Raw genomic sequence first — 10000 nt, 5'->3', positions numbered from 1 at the left:
AGCAACTAACAACAACTAACAACAACTAACAACAACAACTAACAACAACAACTAACAACAACTAACAACAGCAACTAACAACAACTAACAACAACAACTAACAACAACTAACAACAACTAACAACAACTAACAACAACAACTAACAACAACTAACAACAACTAACAACAACAACTAACAACAGCAACTAACAACAACTAACAACAACAACTAACAACAACTAACAACAGCAACTAACAACATCTAGAGTTTCTGCAGTCTATCCAACTGGTTTAAGTCTTCTCAAGTCTTCCATGCAGGAGCAGAGGATGTATTGATTACTGATAATATTGTCTTTATTCAGACTGATGCATTGATTACTGATAGTATTCTGTCTTGATTTAGAGTTGTAACTGTTGCAATTATATTGCTTATATAATTGATATAATTTGTCTACTTTTTCTAAGACTAATGTCATAATTGAGAGTTAATTTAAGTTGCATTTGTTATTTATACATAATTTCATTTAGTACAAGTAATAGTACTTTTATTTTGAAGTCTCAGCTCCAAGTTATGTACACGTCTCGTTGGGCATCATATATGTGCCGGTGAGAAGTTGATGCTTTCACTTCATGTGAACGTTATGAGGAAGACTCGGAGACTCTTCCCTTTTTGCAGCATGCAGCCAACGAGGTATTTTGTTTTGTTTGTCTGTTACTTTGGTAACATGTTGTTCCACATGCTGTGCATGCTATTGTTTATGTCACGCTAACATGGCTCTATATTTCCTCGTCAGTACTGTGTTTAGTTTTCACGGTGGATTTGGAGAGAAGCCTGTAGCAAGAAAGCCACTTGTGTCTGCCTGTGCTTCGAGGGAATTACAAGAGTGCTGTATCGATCGCCGATAGTATTGATCACCTGCTCCGCCCCCTGGTGGAAGCCGGTTGCCATGGCGAGCGTGTTGCTGCGCTCCTCCAGCGCCGTCGTCAAGGACTTCCAGTCCTCCTGTAACCGTGACGACACCATGGCGATACGCTCCGCCCCGTAGTGACCGGCCTCCGCCAGCCGCGCCGCCACGGTGACCACGCTGTCCACATTCACACTGCCGTTCTGCACACACACACACACACACACACACACACACACACACACACACACACACACACACACACACACACATAGAGTTTAAATATCGCAGATCCTCTTGTTGTTTCCATCCAAGTATTTTTATGTAAATTATAATGTGAGGAATTTAAAAGGCTGAATAGAAACACACACACACATACACACGCACACACGCACACACACACACACACACACACACACACACACACACACACATACACACACACACACACACACACACACAAACTGTACCATGCAGTTGGCGGTGAAGTGCTGGTGTTGCGTCTGGAGGTCGAGGGCGTGCTGGTGGTTCAGGCCGACCTCCGCCAGACTCTGAACAAACAACTCCTTACTGTGGGAGATCCACTCCGACATCTGGGCGAGAGACAGAGAGACAGAGAGAGAGAGAGAGAGAGAGAAAGAGAGAGAGAGACATACAGGGAGAGAGAGACATACAGGGAGAGAGAGAGAGAGACAGAAAAATCATTAGGTACAAAATCATTAAGATGTGTACATAAAATAGGTTGCATTCAAAACATCACTCACACACACTGACACACACACTCACACACACACACACACACACACACACACTCACACACACACACACACACACACACACACACACACACACACACTGGCCCGGAGCAGAAGAAGAAACATACTTGGAACAGAAAGACACAGCAGCAAACCTCTTAGATCCAGATAAGCAAAAAACCGTCCAGTTAGTTTACAGCAACATTCAGCTCTACATGAAGACAGGATCTACTGAGCCCAGACCCTGGATCTGGGTTAGGGTCTGGTTTTCAAATGGCCAGTTTAGCGGTTCCTGATAGGAAATCTATCAGAACATGCACAGATTCCTTCCTTACGGAGTATTTTGGACTGAAAAGAAAATCTTTCCCTTAAACCCTGAAACCACCCAACAGGCTGAATAAATCCCCCAAACTGGACAAATAAATGAGACAGTGCTTCTGCCTGTCAGCAGAAGGGACAGCCGTCCAGCAGTAGGACCCAGGTGAGCCACCATGTCTGCTATCGCTCCACGTACGATCCTCCTGGAGCTCAACAGGCGGCTACAGGGACCAGCAGCCTTTTGGGGAAAGGTCTGGACCAAAAAACCCAGTCCACCTGGACGCCTTCATCCTGCCAGAGAGCATCAGTGTGACACTTTAATAAGGTGTGGTATGCTGCTTTCTTTTCCTCCTCCTCCCGCTGCTGGCAGAGACAGTCAGAGATGGAAACCTGTCTCACAGTCTTCATCCCACTGGTCTGAGGGCCGGCAGGGACGCACAGACCTCCTCCACCATCTTGTGCAACAGTCTAGATGACCTGATTCTCTCCAAGGGAAGCAGCACCTGTCTGAGACCTTCATCAAATGTCCCAGCTTCACACAACCTGCCTCATCAGGCGAGACCGCAGGCTGGCAGATGACAAACGTCTTGCATTAATAAATGCATTATGAAACAAAGGTTCCTCAAATATCCACATTCCTGGGGTCACAGCAGGTTCTCGAGTCGCCTTAAGAACCTGCCATGCATCCGTTACTGACTGGAGTCCAGCGCTGTCCAGACCGGAAGAAATCAGCAGTCCTCTGCACTTCCTTGGTGGAGCTAGACTATGAGTCTTATGACCAAGAAGAACCCTTCCCCTGTTTGACAGCTGGGACAGCAGCCACTTCCATTTAGACAATCTGGCACACACCTTTTCCACTACACCCTCCCAATTTTGTCTCTCAACGTCCTCTGTCCCCAAATACACACCCAGCACCTTCATCCCTCCTCTTCCCCACCTGTGTCCCTCAGCAGACTGGGAGCTGTCTTCTCCTGCCACCGCCCCACTCACACCGCCTCACTTTTCCCACAGTTTACCTTTCATACATCCCTGAACTATCAGCTAAGGCCTGGATATCCTCCTGATCCTTCACAAAAACATTGATATCGTCTACATAAGCCGACATTACTAAAGCTGGCTCTGTGGTAGTCCCAGCAGGGAGAGTCCAGTCAACTTAGTCCTTAATCTACATCAAAAGGGTTCTATTGATAAGGAGTAGAGTCCTGAGATGGGGCAACTCTGCCCAATACCTCTTCCAACAGGAATAGGCCGGCTCAACCCTCTCCTACCTTAACCATACATGATGCCCCTTTCTACAACAGCCCCACCATGAAGTAAACATTCCCCAAAAACCAAAAGCTTTCAGGGTAGAAAACAAGAAATCATGATCTACACGATCAAAGGCCTTCTCTTGGTCAAGAGGCAAGATATCAATATCAATATCATACATCAAAAACATCTCGCATGAGAAAAAGATTGTCCATAATAGACCTATCAGGGATGCAGTATGACTGATCCTTATGGATCAGGACCTCCAGATAGTCCTTTAGTCTATTTGCCAGAGTGTTTGAAAGCAGTTTGTAGTCAGTACAGAGCAGAGCCGCAGGGCGCCAGGTCTTTAACGAAGCCGAGCCATCTTTCTGTAGAAGAAGAGTGAGGGCTGCTCGTCGACAGGAAGCTGGTACTGGACCTTCCTGAAAGCACTCAAGCAAGACTTCCAGAACGTCAGCTCCTAAGCTTTGGCAAAAACTCTTGTAAAACTCTGCTGGCAGCCCGTCTCTGTGCTGAGCTGAGACTGAGGTCAGAGTCCCTCAAACAGTTACAGGTGTCTACAGGCTCCGCCCTTCACCTTACAGGTGTACCTACAGGCTCCGCCCCTCACCTTGGCGGCGTCCTGCTCGTACAGGTGCAGCTGCAGGGCCTGGTCCAGGTGCAGCTTCCTGTCGCTCCAGCTCTGCAGCAGGTGGCTCCTGGCGGTCTGCAGCCGGTCCAGGAGCGACGACACTTTGGGCGCCACGCTCTGGAAGTCCGCCCCCCCCGACAACCAGCTGCCGTGGTTACCGCCGCCTTCGCTGGGGGCGTCGCCGTGGGAGGGGCCGAGCCGCATGCGCTGGAGCAAGCTCCGCCCCTCGCGGTCGAGGGCGTCGACGGGCGCCGTGGCGACGGTGGTGCGGAGTCGGCCATGTTCCTCTAGAAGTCTGGAGACACAAAACATCAGGAAACAACAGAACCAGCATCAATCTGACTCATCTGATCTGATTCAGTGACAAAAATGCTTTTTGACAATTCTGATGATAATGATGAGTAAAAAAACTCAGAAAATCTGTTTTTCATGCTATTATTGAACGACAAAACATTGGAAGAGACAAGAATCATGACTGTTTGAAAACAAACTTTGTATTTTGTTAAAATAAAGGTCAGACAGAACATCATTTAGATTATCCAATCACAGACGAGCATCGTGACAAGCCCCCCCCCCCCCCCATACCTGCGGGCCTCGTCCACGTCCAGCGGCTCGCCCCCGCGGCTAAGCCCCGCCTCCAGCTGCTCCAGCTGGGCCAGCAGCTGAGCCGCCGCTCCTGAAAACTCCTCCAGTCCCAGACGGAGCTCCGTCCATTCCACATGGTCGTACTCCAGAGAGCCGCCGAGGTCAGAGGTCAACTGGGACGGGTCCACCAGCCGGGACAGACCCTCCACCGACACCAGGCTGGTCTGCAGGGAGGGAGGGACAGACAGGCAGGGAGAGAGACAGGTAGAGAGAGAGACAGGTAGAGAGAGACAGACAGGGAGAGAGACAGGTAGAGATAGACAGACAGGGAGAGAGATGGACAGAGAGAGAGACAGACAGGGAGAGAGACAGGTAGAGAGAGACAGACAGGGAGAGACACAGGCAGGGAGAGAGACAGACAGGGAGAGAGACAGGTAGAGAGAGACGGGCAGGGAGAGAGACAGGTAGAGAGAGACAGACAGGGAGAGAGAGAGGTAGAGATAGACAGACAGGGAGAGAGATGGACAGAGAGAGAGACAGACAGGGAGAGAGACAGGTAGAGAGAGACAGACAGGGAGAGACACAGGCAGGGAGAGATAGACAGACAGGGAGAGAGACAGGTAGAGAGAGACGGGCAGGGAGAGAGACAGGTAGAGAGAGACAGACAGGGAGAGAGACAGGTAGAGATAGACAGACAGGGAGAGACACAGGCAGGGAGAGAGACAGACAGGGAGAGAGACAGGTAGAGAGAGACGGGCAGGGAGAGAGACAGGTAGAGAGAGACAGACAGGGAGAGAGACAGGTAGAGATAGACAGACAGGGAGAGAGATGGACAGAGAGAGAGACAGACAGGGAGAGAGACAGGTAGAGAGAGACAGACAGGGAGAGAGACAGGCAGGGAGAGAGACAGACAGGGAGAGAGACAGGTAGAGAGAGACGGGCAGGGAGAGAGACAGGTAGAGAGAGACAGACAGGTAGAGAGAGACAGATAGGGAGAGAGACAGGTAGAGATAGACAGACAGGGAGAGAGACGGACAGAGAGAGAGACAGACAGGGAGAGAGACAGGTAGAGAGAGACGGGCAGGGAGAGAGACAGGTAGAGAGAGAGACAGACAGGGAGAGAGACAGACAGGTAGAGAGAGACAGATAGGGAGAGAGACAGGTAGAGATAGACAGACAGGGAGAGAGACGGACAGAGAGAGAGACAGACAGGGAGAGAGACAGGTAGAGAGAGACGGGCAGGGAGAGAGACAGGTAGAGAGAGACAGACAGGGAGAGAGACAGGTAGAGATAGACAGACAGGGAGAGAGATGGACAGAGAGAGAGACAGACAGGGAGAGAGACAGGTAGAGAGAGACAGACAGGGAGAGAGACAGGCAGGGAGAGAGACAGACAGGGAGAGAGACAGGTAGAGAGAGACGGGCAGGGAGAGAGACAGGTAGAGAGAGACAGACAGGTAGAGAGAGGCAGACAGGGAGAGAGACAGGTAGAGATAGACAGACAGGGAGCGAGACGGACAGAGAGAGAGACAGACAGGGAGAGAGACAGGTAGAGAGAGACGGGCAGGGAGAGAGACAGGTAGAGAGAGAGACAGACAGGGAGAGAGACAGGCAGGGAGAGAGACAGACAGGGAGAGAGATGGGCAGGGAGAGAGACGGGTAGAGAGAGACGGGCAGGGAGAGAGACAGGTAGAGAGAGACAGACAGGGAGAGAGACAGGCAGGGAGAGAGACAGACAGGGAGGGAGACAGACAGGGAGAGAGACAGGTAGAGAGAGACAGACAGAGAGAGAGACAGGTAGAGATAGACAGACAGGGAGAGAGATGGGCAGGGAGAGAGATGGGGAGACAGAGAGAGAGACGGGCAGGGGGTCAGACAGGCAGAGAGAGAGACGGGCAGGGGGTTAGACAGGCAGAGAGAGAGACGGGCAGGGGGTTAGACAGGCAGAGAGAGAGACGGGCAGGGGGTTAGACAGGCAGAGAGAGAGACAGGCAGCTCAGCTCTCTGCACACTGGAGCCGCAGCATCAACAACACGAACATTTCAGCACAGTAACAGTATTTATACTGCAGTAAAACTTCAGCACAGTAACAGTATTTATACTGCAGTAAAACTTCAGCACAGTAACAGTATTTATACTGCAGTAAAACTTCAGCACAGTAACAGTATTTATACTGCAGTAAAACTTCAGCACAGTAACAGTATTTATACTGCAGTAAAACTTCAGCACAGTAACAGTATTTATACTGCAGTAAAACTTCAGCACAGTAACAGTATTTATACTGCAGTAAAACTTCAGCACAGTAACAGTATTTATACTGCAGTAAAACTTCAGCACTACAACAGTATTTATACTGCAGTAAAACTTCAGCACTACAGATGTCAACAGAGACACAGTACTACTGCAGTAAAATGTACTTCCACTGACGGAATATTTCAGCAAACTAACACAATGTCTACTTAATTAAAATGTCAGTACAGTAACAGTACTACTACAGTAAAATGTGAGCAGAGTGAGTAATTCTACTGAAGTCATATTTTAGCAGAGTAACAGTACGACTGCAGTAAAACTTCACAGCAGTAACAGAAGTTATACTTAAAGGAATAGTTCACCCAAAAATGAAAACCCTGTCCTCATCTCCTCCCCCTCATGCAGGTGAACCTCAGGTGAAGTTTGTCCATATAACACACAGGGAGGCTGCAGCACAACTCCATAGCAGCCTTCTCCAAAACAGCTGAAGTCAGTGGGGACCAGTTCTTCAGAGTTCCACAAAGACCTACAGTATATTTACACCATCATTTAGTGCAAATCTGAACTACAGCTGATTGATCTGCAACAAATAATGGTGTCTAGGTCTTTCTGTTCACAGTGTGATTGTTTGTCTGTTTTAGTTTTGGAGCTCTAAAGAACAGGTCCCCATTGACTTCAGTTGTTTTGGAGAAGGCTGCTACCAAGCTGTGCTGCAGCCTCCCTGTGTGTTATATGGACTAACAAACTTCACCTGAGTTTCATTTTGCCTGAGGGGGAGGAGATGATGACAGGATTTACATTTTTGGGTGAACTATTCCTTTAAGTCAAAATTCAACATGGTAACAGTATTTCTATTTAAAAGTATAATATGTAACATTTCCGCATTAAAATATCTAAAAACAACTAGACCTATGTTATATATTTTTTTGAGTTGTGTTTGCCTGGGTCCAGAGCTTTGACTCCGCCCACTCCACCAGTCCACTGATTCTGGTCTGGCATCGTGACACGAAACAGGGGTTTCTCGGTTGAAAAATGATCGGTCCGATGAGCGCCGGGGGGGACTAACGATTAGCCAATCAGAGCCAGGGGCGGGACTAACGCCGTCGTCAAGCTGTTGTCAAGCTGTGCGCCGGAACCAAGGAGGAGTAACAACAACAATGGAGACGCTACAGACAAGATGGACGCTGCTATCCAGGCTGTTCTGAATCCATTAAAAGTCGTTGTACTTTGTTTTTACTTGGCTCCGTGTCAAAGATGCTCTATACTTTCTGAACCGTCTCTGGTGTCGTCATGGTTACGCATCAGCGTCGACTTAAAATGACGTTAGATTCAGGCGGATACGTCGGTCTCTAGTGATCGGTTAGGGAAAATCAAATCCCCCCCCCCCACGGAAATCTGTTAGAGTGGAGGCAATGAAGACTGAAGATGGAGACGGAGTGGAACCAGTTCACAGTTCAGTCTGAGATCAGGGAAAGAGTTCTTACATTATCCCAAATGTTTCCAACAATGTTCAAACCAGAGAAATCCATCATTTTATTCAAGGTAAAGGTGCGTTTCATTTGGTCGCCTGTCATGATGTCATATCCCCTTTACCCCCTAACTTCCTGTCATGATGTCATATCCCCTTTACCCCCTAACTTCCTGTCATGGCGTCATATCCCCTTTCCCCCCTAACTTCCTGTCATGGCGTCATATCCCCTTTCCCCCCTAACTTCCTGTCATGATGTCATATCCCCTTTCCCCCCTAACTTCCTGTCATGATGTCATATCCCCTTTACCCCCTAACTTCCTGTCATGATGTCATATCCCCTTTACCCCCTAACTTCCTGTCATGATGTCATATCCCCTTTACCCCCTAACTTCCTGTCATGATGTCATATCCCCTTTCCCCCCTAACTTCCGGGGAAACAGGAAACACCAGATGATCCGTCAGAGAGTGAGGAAGGAAGTCGGTCAGCTAGCTGCTCTGTTGTTTTTTTCATTCTGTAGTTTTTATCTCTGTGATGGATCAGATGATTCATTCCCGTTTGCTGCGTTCTGTCGCTGAAGCTGTCCCCGTAAAAAAACTCCCATGATCCCACGCTGCTTCATGACGTCATCAAACTACGTCTTTTGTTATTGTTTTGATTGAGAGCCTAGAGGCAGAAACTACAGACTGTGTGTTTAAATAAAAACTTTGTTTGTACTTCAGTAAAATGTCACTAGAGTAACTTCTACTACAGGAGACTGTAGTCTTCACGGGTCTACCTGGACCCTAGGATCCGAGACCCGACCCGGGACCCGTACGGGTTCGGGTCCACGTTTTATTACGGTCAATCGGGCACGGGTCGGGTCCCGTTCTATTACCGCGGGTCCCGGGTCTGTTTAACCTTATGTGTAAAACCTGAGTGGATCAGAGAAGACCCGTGATCAGCGCCGATCACGTGACGAAACGAGAAACCATGATCGGGCTGACCTGGGATCAGATTACAAGAGCGAAAATAAGGTGAAAAAAAACATTGAGCAGGATGAGTCGGAGCGGAGGAAAGGGACAAGATGGAAACCTTCTTCACTGAGGGGAAAAATGAGCTACAAGAAAATGAATATAATTTAATTTAATTTCCTTGTCTTAGCCTGTTGTAGCTGCTAGATTCCATGATGGAGTCTCACTGCCATCTACTGGACAAACTGTAGAACTGCACTTGGCAAGTCTTTCTGTTATTTTGATCTCCTTTCATTAGGCACCACATGTTGTTTCCGACATGATAAACGTTTTTAGCAGTAGAACGACATTTTTAGCAGCAATTTTAATTACCGGGTTTGTCGGTTCCATAAAATTGACCCGAGACCCGAGACCCGAGACCCGAGACCCTCTCTCGGGTCTCGGGTCTCAGGTCTCGGGTCTCTCTGCTCTCGGACATGCTCCGGGTCGGTCTGTAATATCTCGGGCAAAAACGGGTCGGTATATAAATATATTCTTTTTAAATTATCGGGTCCAATGGGATCCCGGAACGAATTTCCCGGGTCCATTAGGGTTCGGGTCCGTCATTTTGGACCCGTGAAGACCTCTAACTCTTTCCCCTGCTCACACACACACACACACACACACACACACACACACACACACACACACCTCGAAGCTGAGCTTGGCGCTGCCCAGGTTGGTCTTGTGTTTCTGCCAGAAGGTGTCGGGCTTGATGAGCAGAGCGGAGTGGATGCTGGAGGAGAAAGACTCCTGCAGCGTCCGCAGCACCGGCTTCACACTGTCCCACTTACTGCCCCGCATGTCCACCACCACCGTGAAGCCCCGGGCACGCACGTCCTCACTGACAGGGAGACAGGTGGAG

At 48.7% G+C, this 10000-nt stretch overlaps 1 protein-coding gene across 1 annotated transcript in view; it reads right to left on the bottom strand.

The window, feature by feature from the left end:
* The window catches only part of LOC139639344 (kalirin-like), a gene marked incomplete at both ends in the record, with an annotated part of 24339 nt that overhangs the window by 12892 nt on the left and 1447 nt on the right, over positions 1 to 10000 (bottom strand). The window contains 5 exons of the mRNA XM_071513428.1: positions 897 to 1088; positions 1356 to 1478; positions 3820 to 4135; positions 4426 to 4649; positions 9787 to 9979. Coding sequence (XP_071369529.1) covers positions 897 to 1088; positions 1356 to 1478; positions 3820 to 4135; positions 4426 to 4649; positions 9787 to 9979 — 1048 coding nt within the window. The remainder of the gene's footprint in view (positions 1 to 896; positions 1089 to 1355; positions 1479 to 3819; positions 4136 to 4425; positions 4650 to 9786; positions 9980 to 10000) is intronic.

This window comes from Centroberyx affinis, unplaced genomic scaffold, assembly GCF_046629955.1.
Source record: "Centroberyx affinis isolate AG114_WGS23_722 - 3 ecotype Tasmania unplaced genomic scaffold, CSIRO-AGI_Caff_v1 ptg007148l_1, whole genome shotgun sequence".
In the NCBI taxonomy this organism is placed as follows: domain Eukaryota; kingdom Metazoa; phylum Chordata; class Actinopteri; order Beryciformes; family Berycidae; genus Centroberyx; species Centroberyx affinis.
Note: the sequence above shows the minus strand (reverse complement) of the source record. Positions and strands in the feature narration are given on the sequence as shown.